At 31.8% G+C, this 16,627-nt stretch overlaps 1 protein-coding gene across 1 annotated transcript; it reads right to left on the bottom strand.

Annotated features, from left to right (window-relative positions):
• Positions 1-10,579: 10,579 nt before the first annotated feature.
• On the bottom strand, positions 10,580-12,169 carry LOC143363656 (uncharacterized). Its single transcript, XM_076804218.1, has 5 exons — positions 11,981-12,169; positions 11,519-11,581; positions 11,248-11,451; positions 10,944-11,177; positions 10,580-10,694 (listed from the first exon to the last, which is right to left on the bottom strand). Exons 1-5 carry the CDS (start codon positions 12,125-12,127, stop codon positions 10,686-10,688), a joined length of 657 nt encoding a protein of 218 aa, XP_076660333.1. The 5' UTR covers positions 12,128-12,169; the 3' UTR covers positions 10,580-10,685.
• Positions 12,170-16,627: the final 4,458 nt, after the last annotated feature.

Raw genomic sequence — 16,627 nt, forward strand, 5'->3', positions numbered from 1 at the left:
GTGTCGTATCGAGCATAAAATAAATATTAAATGAGAGCAGCTACATGTGAGCAACATCCAATAGTGCGATTACCATTGGCACATTCACAACAATACCGTTTTATACCGGAATGACCAGTTGTGTTTGGTATATAATCTATGTAGCATTTGTACGTTTTGCGGTTGATATGTCGCGATTTTACTTCCAATTTTACAATATTATTATTTTCTATTAAATAACGGACATTAATTTTATTATCGTGTTCATCCATTATCTCGGCCAAATACGAAACTGCTTAAGATAATTGGTATGATCCCGTGAAAAGTATCTTCAAATCGTCTTCTGTCATTTCCGGAAAATCAAAAATATTGGTGGAAGATATGTTTTTAAACGGCGTTTTTCTGCGACAGCTGCTCGTTGCTTGTAAAAGATATAATAAAAAACAGCAAAGACTATTGGAACACCTCAATAAAGCAATGTCCACGGCTCGATTGTTTCAGTTAAATGCCCAAAGTCCTGAATCGAAAATGTCCTTCATCAGGAATTTTTCCAGACAACAATGGTTATAGTTTTCCGAAGCATAAACATCGTTTTCATAATATCCCTAATAATATTTTTACTTGACAGAAACAGATACAACAATACCTCCCGACCCCAATATAACACTAGATTTATTATTAACAATAAGTAAAGTACCGACTAAAGATAAAAGATTTAATAGACAAGTCAATGCACTTATTCTATGTAAAAAAAATGTTAAGTAGATAAGTAATACAGCCCGTAGATGACTAAAGGCCGAAAGTACTCCAAAAATATTTTTCCGGAAAATTATTAAAAAATAGTTTAAACATAGTTAAAAAATGTTTTTACAACAGCGTAACAACAATCATACGGTTAGAAATCGAAAAAACATGTGATTAAAGAAAAAAAAAAATTGGACCGGGGCGAGATCCGAACCTGGTCCAAAAAGCCTTCAGCGGTTCCGCAGTCGGAGACCATAGCTACTGCACCAACCGGCGCCGTTGAAAATACCTTCGAAATATTGGGATATATCCTGCGTAGTGTAATTGTGGTTTTTTGTATTACGCAATTTTTAAAGTCTGGACAATGTTTCCCTGAACTTAGAGATGTTTAATATTACATAATATATTTTTACGATAATTATAACTTAGTTTTTCACGGAAAAAACGCCAAAAAAAGTGGTTTTTATTTTTTCCTACTATGACGCACCAATCGCAGGAATTTGAAAAAAATTGAGCATAATACTTAGGACAATATCTTATTGCTAAATTAATTCTGATTGGGTCACTTTTAGATTTCCATATGAAATCTGCATTTTTTCGATTTTTTTCGTATTTTTCGATTTTTACAGCCAGAGTTTACAACGGAAAAATCTGAAAACGACTCAAAGTATGTGGTTTGGTGTCCGAAATGTGTCAGATTTTCTTCAGAATTTTAAATTGTCATTAAATGGGGAAAATGGGCCAAAAACTGGATTTTCGTTTTTCCTCTGTAACTACCCTTACAGATGAGCTATAGGGCTAAAACTTGGCTGAAAGGTATCTTTTCTGGTAGGCTATCGAATGGCGCAAATTGGAATAAAATCCCTTCCAGGGCCGATTTGGCCCCCAAAACCGGCTATAGCCTTTGTCAGTGATTTTAATTTTATAGGTGACTGTGTAAGATGTGCTTAAATTATGAATAGTTGATAAAAATGTGAGAAAATGCTACGGTTTTGAGTAATTTATTTTGTGTACAATCTGTGTCACAAGTGTTATGTTAAGTACTATATTTGTTAAATGATCGTAATATACGCATGTAAATAGTGAAGAACATGAAGAAGCTGTAAATAGTTGAAAAAATATTTATGTTGCAGCAGATTCAAAAGGATTGAGAATACATAATTTGGGAGCTAGAATTTGATCAGATTAAGTAAGGTAAGTATTTCTATCTATCAAAAAGGTACGGATGGAATAAACCAGATACTATGTGGCTTATTTTATTTTCTTTTTACTGATGATATAGTGATTGGCAAACAAGATTACGTACACGAATATTAAGTTGCTCTTAAAAATGCGTATATTGACCTGTTGCGGTCCTATTTACGTCGACTTAGTCTAGAAATGTTATTTTTGCACAACTGCTCGCGTATTTTACATATTCATATTCCATTCATGAATAATACCATAATTACATATTATATAAATACCATAATTACATATTACATAAATCCCATAATTAAATATTATATGAAAGCAATTCTAGTTTTCACTGTTCTAAATATATTGCTAATATACTTATTTTATCTGGATTAAAGCTAAATTGTATGATATTATAGCAAGTTCTAAAACTATATGAGATGGAACTGTGTGGACCGTAAGGGATTAAGCATTCTAACAAGGTGTGATAATTTGACCAAATGTGTATATACGTTAGTGAAATAATAATAATTTTTTTATATGACAAATGATCCTTAATTATGTCTTTTATTTAAAATGTAACGACAACTCTTTGAAAAAGCATAAGCAAAAAAATATTGAATTTTTAAATTGTAATATATTTTATGTGTTCTTGATTTAAACACAGTGATTCTTGACGCTACCTATCACGATAGAACCATTGATATTAATAAACTTGTAAGTACAAGGTGTATTACCTAATTTATTTCAGAAATCCTTAAGTCATTTAATGTTATTTACAACATTAATAGTAAAAGATGCTTTCATGTTTCAGGTATTTCTTTACATTTTACTTATCTTTTTTTCAGAGCTAGTCCAGTGTATTTGTTATATATGTTACAATAATTATATTTTTATATTGAACTTTACTTATGTACATAAAATAATAGTTACATGTATTAATTCTTGAAAAATTGTTTTAGGTCATTATGTTGCCACTAAGATATGCTGCAGTATTTCTTCCGCCACTTTTGTGGAATACTTACTGTTTACGAGAAAAGCGGTGGTCCGATCTAGTCCAAGACATACATATATATCGGCAACATGTTGGAGACAATTTAATGGGCGATTCTTCAAGACAGTACGAGACGAAAATCAAGAATAAAACATGGTGATATTAATTTTTAATTTATTAGTGATTACACATCCTCCTGATTCGCCAATCCGTATATCTATTTTATATATCTATCTCTAACGCTATTTCATTTATTAGCGTACTCTGTATTGCTGTTAAGCATTTTGTGAATACATTTTTATCAATACTTATCATTTTTGCTCTCGTAAGTTTATTATTTATACTTACCTATACGGATCTATCAGTTAATAAGTAATATGGCATAACATCTCCTGTCACAGTGTAATAGTATCACACGTCGTTACATAATTTTATTTTCTAAAGCTATGGTTTCTTGAACTTTTAACTTGCATTGTTTAAGTACAAAATGGTAATAATATTTGGTCTAAGAGCCGCTTTTGAAAAGATTCGACATTCGTACAGAATGCTTCATGGTGTAATGAATATATATATATATATATATATATATATATATATATATATATATATATATATGCGTAATTTTGGAGGCATTTAAGAATATCAATCTAATTTCAAGCGGTATACTCTGTACATTTATGGTGGAGTCCGAATATATATACCAATTGGATGCTAAAATCTGACTAAAATATTTGAGATAAGTAAATTCTATCTGTAAATAGTTAGTTCAAATGCAATGAACATGATACTTTGTGATTTCTTTAATTATATTTTACAGGCGCAATCTGTGTCAAATAAAATTCTCTGAGGACTACCAAGGATTTGAGAACCTGTTATTGAGATACTGAAAATAAAATTCTCTGCCTCTGTGTATTGAGAAAAAAATTTTCATCATTATATTTTCCATCAATGTATCTATAATATATCCTCGTTCTAGAATACTGTATGTTGCATGTCATTTTAAAGTGTGTTGTTAAATGCAACTTATCCTAGCTTTTGTGACACCATTATGTTATAGTTTCACTACACGGCACACTATTTTGAGTATATAGGCATTTCAAACAAAATTCATAGCTTCTGAGCTAATACTTATTGAACTTAACAACTCCAGTATTAAAAAAAAAATACATATATTCATATATAGCGATCTCAATTTTCTACTAGATAGAAAATTTTTCACTAGTTTTTTCAATTTATATTTTATTCTGATCTGATTACTGACTAATTTTTCTATAAAACTTTTTATATGTATTTATATGTGTATTTGTTATATGTATTTATATATTGTGGATTTTAATTGTATTCAAATCTGATAGTATGCTGCATCTGTGAAAACATGAGAGATACATACAGAATGTACAAGTCTTATTCGTTTTTCTGTTATTATATGCTCACTTATGTTTGGAATATAGAACGTAAATGCCCAATTGTCGTGTAATAGATCTTTACTATCATTTACTCTTTATTAGTGCAAAATTGTATATACCTAATTCTGTGTTTACACGATAGATACGTTCCCGAAGAAAATTCGTGTACATTTTTTTATACGTATTCTTCGGGAACATATCTATCGTGTAAAAACAGAATTAGGTGTATATTATTTAGATGAAAATGTGAAAGACTTCGGAATAAGAAAATATATATGAGTGAAGTAAGTAATAAATAAATAAATGAACCAATCCTAGCTTTACACACGGTCTCTGCAGTCATTTGTTTTGTCGTTAACTTTCGTTTGTTCCAGATACTTCTGTTCGTAACTTCATACATGTTCATTTGCTATTCAATTCTCTTATAGTGGTTTGTATCATTTATATTGTGCTACTTTCACTGTTACGTGCTGTTTTAAAAATGGAAAAACTTCCCGGAAAATCCGTCGGTAGCTTTATTTACATATATAATAATTATACGTATAATAAAGACAATCGCACAAAAAATATTTTTCGCTGTAATACACGCCGTACTACGGGGTGTCGCGGGGCAATAATGGACGTCGGTGATGGTTGTATTAAATTGTTACACGATCACAATCATTCGAAACTTTTGCATAGGATCGATCAAGAGAAAATGAAGCACGAAATGCTTCAGCTTTGTCGAGAAACGGCGTTTCCATTAAAGCAAATATTCGACGACGATGTTTGAAAATCGCCTGAATTTTTGTCAGTGGGGTTTTCAAATCGCATAGTAAACATTTGTATTTACACTCTGTTGTATTTACAGATTCCCGAACGACGTCTTCGTCTCTAAAGTTTCGATAGACAATTTATCGTTTCCGTTTAATTTTTGAACTCAAAGGTCATTTCAAGGTCATGTAATGTACATAACTGAACGTATTTTTACATCAGCTACACGATGCAATAAAAAAAATTATACAATTATACGCAAAAAAACATCGATAACCTTGTAAACTCCGAAAAAAATTACCCTAGAAAAAAATTTTTTTTGCAATAGAATGGTTTTTTAAAACCATTCAAATAGCATACAAAATATTTTTTGTAACCCCACAATTAGAGGAGATATTTAGGTGGCCTTACTTAGGTGGACCACCCTGTATATACCTCTCATAGAAGATATAATCTTAATTCAATTTTTCGTGATAAAGGCTTTATTACGAAAATGGCGCTATTTAGGTCTTGCAGATGCGCCAACCAAAGTATTGTCCATGGCAATGACTTTAGCCTTGACTCCTGAAGACCTTTTTGAAAAAGGATTCTCTGAAATTCGTAATGAATCTGCTTCAATAATTCCTGAATATCCAGCAATAGAAACTTTTATTAAGTATTTACAAACTACGTGGCTACCAAAAATGAAAAAAGTTTCAGTACACGATTGTCCAATAAGAACAAACAATATATCAGAATCCTATAATAATATTGTTTCGTCAAAGTTAGGAAAAGGGAAAAAGAACGTATGGAAATTTTTGGGTAATTGTATTTTGTTTATATAAAATATTTGTATACTATTACGTATTTTCTCCTCTTCTCCTTCTCTATTACAGAATAAGAAAATGATCTGTTATTAAAGATAAATTAGTTCTTAACTTTACAGAACATTTGGAACAGCTACTAATGGACGAAGAAATTAAGGTCAAAAGATTAAGTACGGGACAATCGGTACGTCGTAAAAGCAATAACAAAACTATACTAAGGAACAATAAAATTGAAACATTACAGAAGCAGCTCGCTAATGGAAGGTTTGTAACACATAAATTTCTTAAACTGCATTTATTATAATTGTGTTCATAATTGTATTTATCACTTTTAGCTTTAATGATATTACAAAATATTTCTTTGGGCAGTTCCACTCTAAATTACATCGAACGTGTCTGTGGATTTTTATGAAATTTTGTAATATCTCGCTAGTCGTTCCTCGGCATTGTTTTACCTTTTCGAGTTATAAGGGTCAGAAGTTGAATATATATGTACTTCTTAAGAAAATATGAGCCTGCAGCATCAAACGGTCTTCTTAATGTTGTGCAAGTTTCAGGCAAGAGCATTAATAATTGTCAAAGTTACTACAGTTCAACGTTGCATATGACTTAGAGTTTAGTATATAGCCCATAGAAAAGTGTGTTGGTTTGACTCACAGTCAAGTCATGCGTAAAGTTGAAATTTGGTACCTTTGACAATCATTAATCTACCAGCTGGAAATGTGAAGACTATTCAGAAGAATCCTGTTAAAATTCTGCTCCTCAAGGTTATTTCAAATTTTGAAAAACAAAAATATTGTTTATAATAATTAAAAAGGACATAGCCGTATGTTACATTCTCTTGGTTAAACTTTATAACTTCACACACTTAATGTTGGTATTTCTAACATTTTTTCAGTTATAATATTTTAAAAATAGTATTCATCAAATTTCGACTTTCATAACTAAAAAAGGTTAAACTGTATCGACGAACAAGTAATGGAATTTTGTTTCCACTTGGAGTGGAATTGCCCATTTATATTGTAAGAATGTTTCCTTATAAAAGATGTTTATACGTAGCCTGGTGTTTAAATAGGTTAACTTTAAAGGAATACTTATTATCTTTTTATAAGGGCAACAAGATAATAATGTACGGGAATGAAGGTAAAGTATTGCAATTATTATTAATGTAGAAAGTTAAATTATGAAAAAGGTGCAAGTCAAAATATACAAAAATTAAGTGTGTTTCTTATTTTTCAATATTTCTCTCTATATTTCAATATTATTAATAAAATTATTGAAAACAATTTTTTTATTACACCACTTTCATAATTACTGGTAAATGTATCTCCAATAATAATTTTTTAAAGACTTTCCAGACACTTATTTTGACTGTGCTAACAATTCAGTGGTTGCAACTGTAGTTGAGGAAGGCCAAGAATCGCGAAATGAAATCGCCAATAAAACGCAATGTAGGTTAACACAAGGTATTGTAAATACATATAGACAAATGGTGACCTAGTTCCGATTGCGTTGCCCTTGAAATATGTTGTTAAGGTCAACATTTTGAACAACTCCTTCCTATACATATAATGCTAATGAATTCTCCGGGTGATTAGGTAAAGACAGGAATAATAACAGAATTGAGTTTCTCCTGTAAAAAGAGATTTTTAAAATTTTATTTTTCATGTTTTTATTTACAACTATTTACAAAGCTTACCTGTAAAAAGAGAAACGACATTAAATGTCAATTATTCCCTATGTCCTTTCCCTAATTACAATCTCTACAATTATTGTGAGTATTTGTTTTACTAACCTAATTACCAACGCGCAGTAAGTGCGCGGGATAAGTTCGGACTATGACCTTGACAACATATGAGAAGGTGAAGGTCATTGGAGCTGGGTCCCTCTTTGTCTATATTTACCGTTAGTAAGTACATTAAAGGGATACAAACATACATGGTCAAATTGTTTGTGTTTGTTTCTGCAGGTTCTCCAGAAATATGTTCTGAATGTGCTACTAATTCAATAAATTTAAGAACAGTTCGAAAAATACAAGTCCAAGTGAGGAAAAAACGTACGAAAAAAGTAATACAAGATAAAGGTACAATTTAAATTAAACCATCTGGACATACAATATGAGAAAATTGAAGGAATACTAAATATCGATGAGAACATTTACTTTATTGATTTTATCTCAACACTAATTGTAAACAATGCCTTTCTCTCTCACATAATATTAGACATAGCTTTGAGACACCGATTTGTCTTCCAATAGCATATATGTATATGTTGCAAATACTAATATGTAGATTTTCTACTTTTAGATTTTTTTAGAATAATTAAAATTACCCTTTTCTGTCGTATGGAGCTTACAAAATGTGAAGAATTACTTGTTTTGAGATAACTTTGCAAATAGAAGTATATCCTATTTTTTCATCGTCGTATCATATTTGAAATGAAAAGTAGGCCACAATTCAGTGTTCCTTGAATTTTTTTAATAGTATATTGTTAGAAATATTTAATTCTTATTCAATCAAAAGAAAAAATTCTTTTACAGTAAAAGAACTAGTCAACAAGAACATCGACCTTCGTCAGCCGCGTATAATTTTAGAAAAACTTCGAAATTAAAGTGTAGCAGATCTTTTTTATGTGTCGGGCTGAACAACTTTTTACACATCTGCCCATCGCTCGGACTTAGTTTCCGAGATAATTGCAAAAAACCATTGTTACATTTTAGGATCGCTAAAAGAGAGAGTGAATGGAAATTGGAAGAACTGGATGAATGAGAAACGGTTGAATTTGAAAGTAAGTGGAGTGGACTGTATAAATGTTGAAACTAGAACGTATGGATCTACTAATAAATAACTGTATTTCACTGGAAAATGATAGTCAGAAACAAATGTACACTGATGTTGAATAAAGATTAGATAAAGACTATTAACTAAATCGACTGTTAACTCGACGTTAACTAAATCTCGATCCTTCTGGCGTATCCTGAGTATAAAAATACTAAAGTATATTTGTCTAAAAACTTACCGTTGCTGAGATACTTGACTGTGTTCATTCCCTTAGATTCATTCTGGGACGTATTAGAGGATATGCTCACTACGTCAAATGTAAACATTATAAGGCTTCATGAAAACAGTCAAACATCTCAGCAACGATAAGTTATATATATATATATATATATATATGTATCATGGAAGGCGCAGTGTCACATGTGTATTAAAATTATCATTACATGTGGGACATCTATTACACTCTAGTCGCATGATGCATATCATGCAGCATGCAAGATGACCACATGGAACGGAAACTTGTGTTGCTTTCTTAACAAAGCAGATTATGCAATACCCTTCTTTATGTTCTCTAATATCTTCTTTTCGATTATTATTATCATTACTGACTTGATTTTCCGTTTTATCATACCAAAATCTATCTTCAAGAATTTCATAAATGTCATCATCTAGAAAAATATAAATTGGATTGTTAATATATAGTATACAGGACGTCCCACTCAATTGTGATGAATTATATATTGAGAATCGTTAGTGCCACATTTTATAGAAAAGAAAATTAAATAGTGTGGGAAAGTCTAATTTCTCATAGACTTTTTCCATCCAATTATACATTTAGCAATTGTGGATGCACTTTTTTAAAATGGTATGTACTATTTATTTGTGACATTTTAAAGAACACAATTTGCATGTACTATATCAAAAAATAATATAATATGATGAGCGCGGTATTTAACCTTCCTCTATAGAATGAGCCCTCACCCAGCTCAAAATATGATCTTATAAGCTCAAACAACGACATGGCGCAGACTCATGTTTCGACCTAAAATCTCATAAGATTCCAGTTCCTTTCTAGTAAAAATCTGAAGGTATACTACCCCCTTATAGGTTCTACCTGGTTATAGTACACTTTGGCTCTATATAGGATACAGATATGTAAAGTCAAATAAATTACCGTCAATATGATTGCTGTCAAATTTGTCATGGAGATTTTGTGCACTTTGTATATTTACTATGCTGCTGTGTAAAATACATTGCTGGGGTTCGTTGAGATAATTTTCTACAAATATTAAACTTTATAAATTATTTTATATCAGGAAATAGCATTGAGTTCATAAAAACGCAACAAGTGAAAAATAAATTAATTCTTTTATGCTAACAAAAAAACATATGAAATTACCTGTAACTTTTGTGTCTTTTGTTGTCAGAGAACCCGATGATGTCAAAGCCGTATTTGGTAACGTTCTTCTATCTTTTTTATGCACTCGTTCTGCTAATAATATATATTATTTTGAATAATATGTCGTATTTATATTGCAGGTAGTACGTACTATATAATAAAGCAAATTTATTTACCTTTCTCCACCGGTCCATAACTTATATCAAAATAATTGATATCTTCAATCTCATCATTACTATCTTCATCTGTACAAGAAAAACATGTTAATTGTATGGAATATCTTCTATGCGAAGACATAAGATATATAAGCTACATACTTGCCAATGTGATAACTTTATTAATTTGAAAAGTTTTTTCATTATGAGTAAACATATTTAAAAATTCTTCTAAAGATAATCTAAAAATCATATACATTCAAATATAAAATACACATACATATATGTATATGGACAAATAGTAAACATGTTAGTAACAAATAGTAAACAGTTGGAACTAGAGAAAAAGACACATACCTTCCAGCATTATATTCTTCTTGAGCACTTGTTATTTCTTTTCTATGATTAATATTAGCATTTGTACGACGTCTTCGAGATGCTATACCATTTTGCAATCGACTCAAGTCAAGCTCTTGGTCAATAAGCAGATCTTTTACTTTTTCTAAAAATGTAATAACATTTAATTATATATAAACCTCTGTATATGTAGAATAACATAAAGAATAAATTAAGTATAGTCACTAAATTATAAATAAATTCATGCCACTTATCAAAAATTAATTTTATGTGTATAATAAACAATAAAAGTAAAAAATACTGTACCTAAAAATGCCCAAATATTAATATTTTGTTTCCCCAGTTTTTGACATGCAATGTTGTGAAATGATTCTGCAATATTATTCGTACGTACTGGACAATTGTGCACGCTGACTTGCGATGCTATGTTTAACCAAGTACATCTCATATAGGTCATAAACAAAAGAATACCCGGAAACTTGCTGGATGCAATATCTGCTTCCTTTTGAATAATTGACAAACCTTGTTCAAATTTTATAGCAGGTATTAAAGGCAAAGACATTGCCATATGTACAACAGTATGAGGAGCACTATTTAATCCAAGCTTACGCCACTTTCGAAGAACAGCCTACAATATATAAACAGAAAACTAGAATTGTGTTAATACAAGTAAATGTATTATAAATAGCATTACAAACCTGACAATAATGGAACCAGCAGCCATGCATATCTGCACTGGGAAATAACTTGCTTAAGGTTTTAACAGCTGCTGTTTCATAATCGCTCATTATAAACTTTATAGTGTTTGGCAAATTGGGTATTATATTAATTATTTTTTCCCATATGGCAGTATATAAAGTAGCTGTTCGTTTTTCGCATAGAATAAGTAGAGTCGCAATACCCTAAAAAAATCATCTCATAATATTGAACTCATTTTAATATATAAAACTAATGCAAATTATGTTTTACATTATCCATGTAGCGTATGTGAACTGTGTACAGCTGTACTATGTGGGGTTTCTTTGGTAAGACCTAAGAAAACAAATATTACATAACGTACTATGACATATACACATTTTGGACTTACGACATATATAGTTTTCAGATGAATTTATTGGACTTGATTTCAAAAATTGATTACTAACTAAGATATGATTCTGAACAACTTTACCATTCATTTACCAAAATGTTTAGTACGACTTTAGGTATTAGTTATTAATGAAAAACTGACCAATCAGGAACAATGCACAGAATAAATGTCAGCATTATAGATTCAAGAATATAATGTGGAATTTTTAAACTTAAAGATAACAAATGTAAAAATGTTTCAGTCAAACATACAATATAACTATTATAATAAATGTTATATCTAATGTTAAAGTATAAAAGGAGGATGTTATAGCAGATTTATAACGGTATTACTATACTTACTGCAAAAGTTCCATCTACGTACAATTCTGTAGATTTACTCAATGCTTCAACTAAAATGTCAGATGACAAAATTATTGCGTTTTCCCCTTTTTCTGACACTGCATAGTATACATTTAAGTATTCCAGAGGTTGATAATTTTGAATCATTTCATTTAAGAGTATAAACGTCTCTGGTATTCGTGGCCGACAATATGCTCTTTCCCTTTGTAATGTTGGTCTTAATTTTCGAAAAGAGCAATGTGCTCCAGCATCTTGGTACCTGCAATTATAAACAAATTTATGTCCATCTCAATAAAATTTTGAATAAAAAAATGTTTGAAAACATACTTTCTACAAACATCGTCGAATATTTGCTTTAATGGAAACGCCGTTTCTCGACAAAGCTGAAGCATTTCGTGCTTCATTTTCTCTTGATCGATCCTATGCAAAAGTTTCGAATGATTGTGATCGTGTAACAATTTAATACAACCATCACCGACGTCCATTATTGCCCCGCGACACCCCGTAGTACGGCGTGTATTACAGCGAAAAATATTTTTTGTGCGATTGTCTTTATTATACGTATAATTATTATATATGTAAATAAAGCTACCGACGGATTTTCCGGGAAGTTTTTCCATTTTTAAAACAGCACGTAACAGTGAAAGTAGCACAATATAAATGATACAAACCACTATAAGAGAATTGAATAGCAAATGAACATGTATGAAGTTACGAACAGAAGTATCTGAAACAAACGAAAGTTAACGACAAAACAAATGACTGCAGAGACCGTGTGTAAAGCTAGGATTGGTTCATTTATTTATTTATTACTTACTTCACTCATATATATTTTTTTATTCCGAAGTCTTTCACATTTTCATCTAAATAATATACACCTAATTCTGTTTTTACACGATAGATATGTTCCCGAAGAATACGTATAAAAAAATGTACACGAATTTTCTTCGGGAACGTATCTATCGTGTAAACACAGAATTAGGTATATACAATTTTGCACTAATAAAGAGTAAATGATAGTAAAGATCTATTACACGACAATTGGGCATTTACGTTCTATATTCCAAACATAAGTGAGCATATAATAACAGAAAAACGAATAAGACTTGTACATTCTGTATGTATCTCTCATGTTTTCACAGATGCAGCATACTATCAGATTTGAATACAATTAAAATCCACAATATATAAATACATATAACAAATACACATATAAATACATATAAAAAGTTTTATAGAAAAATTAGTCAGTAATCAGATCAGAATAAAATATAAATTGAAAAAACTAGTGAAAAATTTTCTATCTAGTAGAAAATTGAGATCGCTATATATGAATATATGTATTTTTTTTTTAATACTGGAGTTGTTAAGTTCAATAAGTATTAGCTCAGAAGCTATGAATTTTGTTTGAAATGCCTATATACTCAAAATAGTGTGCCGTGTAGTGAAACTATAACATAATGGTGTCACAAAAGCTAGGATAAGTTGCATTTAACAACACACTTTAAAATGACATGCAACATACAGTATTCTAGAACGAGGATATATTATAGATACATTGATGGAAAATATAATGATGAAAATTTTTTTCTCAATACACAGAGGCAGAGAATTTTATTTTCAGTATCTCAATAACAGGTTCTCAAATCCTTGGTAGTCCTCAGAGAATTTTATTTGACACAGATTGCGCCTGTAAAATATAATTAAAGAAATCACAAAGTATCATGTTCATTGCATTTGAACTAACTATTTACAGATAGAATTTACTTATCTCAAATATTTTAGTCAGATTTTAGCATCCAATTGGTATATATATTCGGACTCCACCATAAATGTACAGAGTATACCGCTTGAAATTAGATTGATATTCTTAAATGCCTCCAAAATTACGCATATATATATTCATTACACCATGAAGCATTCTGTACGAATGTCGAATCTTTTCAAAAGCGGCTCTTAGACCAAATATTATTACCATTTTGTACTTAAACAATGCAAGTTAAAAGTTCAAGAAACCATAGCTTTAGAAAATAAAATTATGTAACGACGTGTGATACTATTACACTGTGACAGGAGATGTTATGCCATATTACTTATTAACTGATAGATCCGTATAGGTAAGTATAAATAATAAACTTACGAGAGCAAAAATGATAAGTATTGATAAAAATGTATTCACAAAATGCTTAACAGCAATACAGAGTACGCTAATAAATGAAATAGCGTTAGAGATAGATATATAAAATAGATATACGGATTGGCGAATCAGGAGGATGTGTAATCACTAATAAATTAAAAATTAATATCACCATGTTTTATTCTTGATTTTCGTCTCGTACTGTCTTGAAGAATCGCCCATTAAATTGTCTCCAACATGTTGCCGATATATATGTATGTCTTGGACTAGATCGGACCACCGCTTTTCTCGTAAACAGTAAGTATTCCACAAAAGTGGCGGAAGAAATACTGCAGCATATCTTAGTGGCAACATAATGACCTAAAACAATTTTTCAAGAATTAATACATGTAACTATTATTTTATGTACATAAGTAAAGTTCAATATAAAAATATAATTATTGTAACATATATAACAAATACACTGGACTAGCTCTGAAAAAAAGATAAGTAAAATGTAAAGAAATACCTGAAACATGAAAGCATCTTTTACTATTAATGTTGTAAATAACATTAAATGACTTAAGGATTTCTGAAATAAATTAGGTAATACACCTTGTACTTACAAGTTTATTAATATCAATGGTTCTATCGTGATAGGTAGCGTCAAGAATCACTGTGTTTAAATCAAGAACACATAAAATATATTACAATTTAAAAATTCAATATTTTTTTGCTTATGCTTTTTCAAAGAGTTGTCGTTACATTTTAAATAAAAGACATAATTAAGGATCATTTGTCATATAAAAAAATTATTATTATTTCACTAACGTATATACACATTTGGTCAAATTATCACACCTTGTTAGAATGCTTAATCCCTTACGGTCCACACAGTTCCATCTCATATAGTTTTAGAACTTGCTATAATATCATACAATTTAGCTTTAATCCAGATAAAATAAGTATATTAGCAATATATTTAGAACAGTGAAAACTAGAATTGCTTTCATATAATATTTAATTATGGGATTTATGTAATATGTAATTATGGTATTTATATAATATGTAATTATGGTATTATTCATGAATGGAATATGAATATGTAAAATACGCGAGCAGTTGTGCAAAAATAACATTTCTAGACTAAGTCGACGTAAATAGGACCGCAACAGGTCAATATACGCATTTTTAAGAGCAACTTAATATTCGTGTACGTAATCTTGTTTGCCAATCACTATATCATCAGTAAAAAGAAAATAAAATAAGCCACATAGTATCTGGTTTATTCCATCCGTACCTTTTTGATAGATAGAAATACTTACCTTACTTAATCTGATCAAATTCTAGCTCCCAAATTATGTATTCTCAATCCTTTTGAATCTGCTGCAACATAAATATTTTTTCAACTATTTACAGCTTCTTCATGTTCTTCACTATTTACATGCGTATATTACGATCATTTAACAAATATAGTACTTAACATAACACTTGTGACACAGATTGTACACAAAATAAATTACTCAAAACCGTAGCATTTTCTCACATTTTTATCAACTATTCATAATTTAAGCACATCTTACACAGTCACCTATAAAATTAAAATCACTGACAAATTTTGATACTTTAGACACATTCTGCATAGAAGGTAATCATAGACTATGTAATCACACAGCACAACACAAGATGATAAACAACAGTTTGAATTCATTCTGTGCGCAATCTATCGTGAGTACAATTTTACATGTGCGTAACTCAGCGTGTGCGTCTTAACCATGTGGGCAATCCTTGCGTGTGCGAAAACCCACTGTGTCCAATGTTACTGTGTCCAAAAAAACCGTGTGTCCAATAATACCGTGTCCAAAAGAACCGTGTGCCATGCCGTCGTGCGCAATCGTCTGTGCGCAAAAGATGGCCTCTCGGGCCGCGGCGGCGCCGGAGGGGCCGGCGGCGGCGGCCGGGGGTCCCCACGGTCACCATGCCCGGTCACCCGGCGCAGCTCCCTCCGCAACTCCTCGCGCAGGGACCTGAGGCCCTCTTCCATGAGGGCCCGCATCTGGGCCATAAGCTGCGTCGCCGGGGTCGCGGTGACCTCGCCGACCTCCGGGGTGGAGACTTGCGGCAGGGGGGGAGCGTCCCGCAACCGCTTCATCACCATCAGTTCCCCCCTGATGGCCCGAAGCGAGTCGCGGGTCTCCAGCAGCTCCCTCCTGAGAGCCGCATTCTCCAGCCGCAGTGCGGCATCCCCAGCGTCCGCCTGGGAGACAGGAGCGCGGGAGTCGGCAGGGGGTCCAACCTGGACACCCCTGCGTTCCAACTCCCTCACTGCCGCCTTTATGTCCGCGGAGGCCTCGCGGATCCCCTTAAGGTGGGTACCCTTAAGGTTCCGGCTGGCCTCCGCGAGCTCCCGGGCAACGTCCGACTGTTCCGCAATAAATGCGGACAGCTCCCCGGGAAGCATACTCCTGATCTCCGGGCGGACAGCGTCGTCCAGCCGCTCCCGTTTGCCGACTGACGGAGTCGGCGACGTC

Source organism: Halictus rubicundus, unplaced genomic scaffold (assembly GCF_050948215.1).
Source record: "Halictus rubicundus isolate RS-2024b unplaced genomic scaffold, iyHalRubi1_principal scaffold0084, whole genome shotgun sequence".
NCBI classification, from domain to species: Eukaryota; Metazoa; Arthropoda; class Insecta; order Hymenoptera; family Halictidae; genus Halictus; species Halictus rubicundus.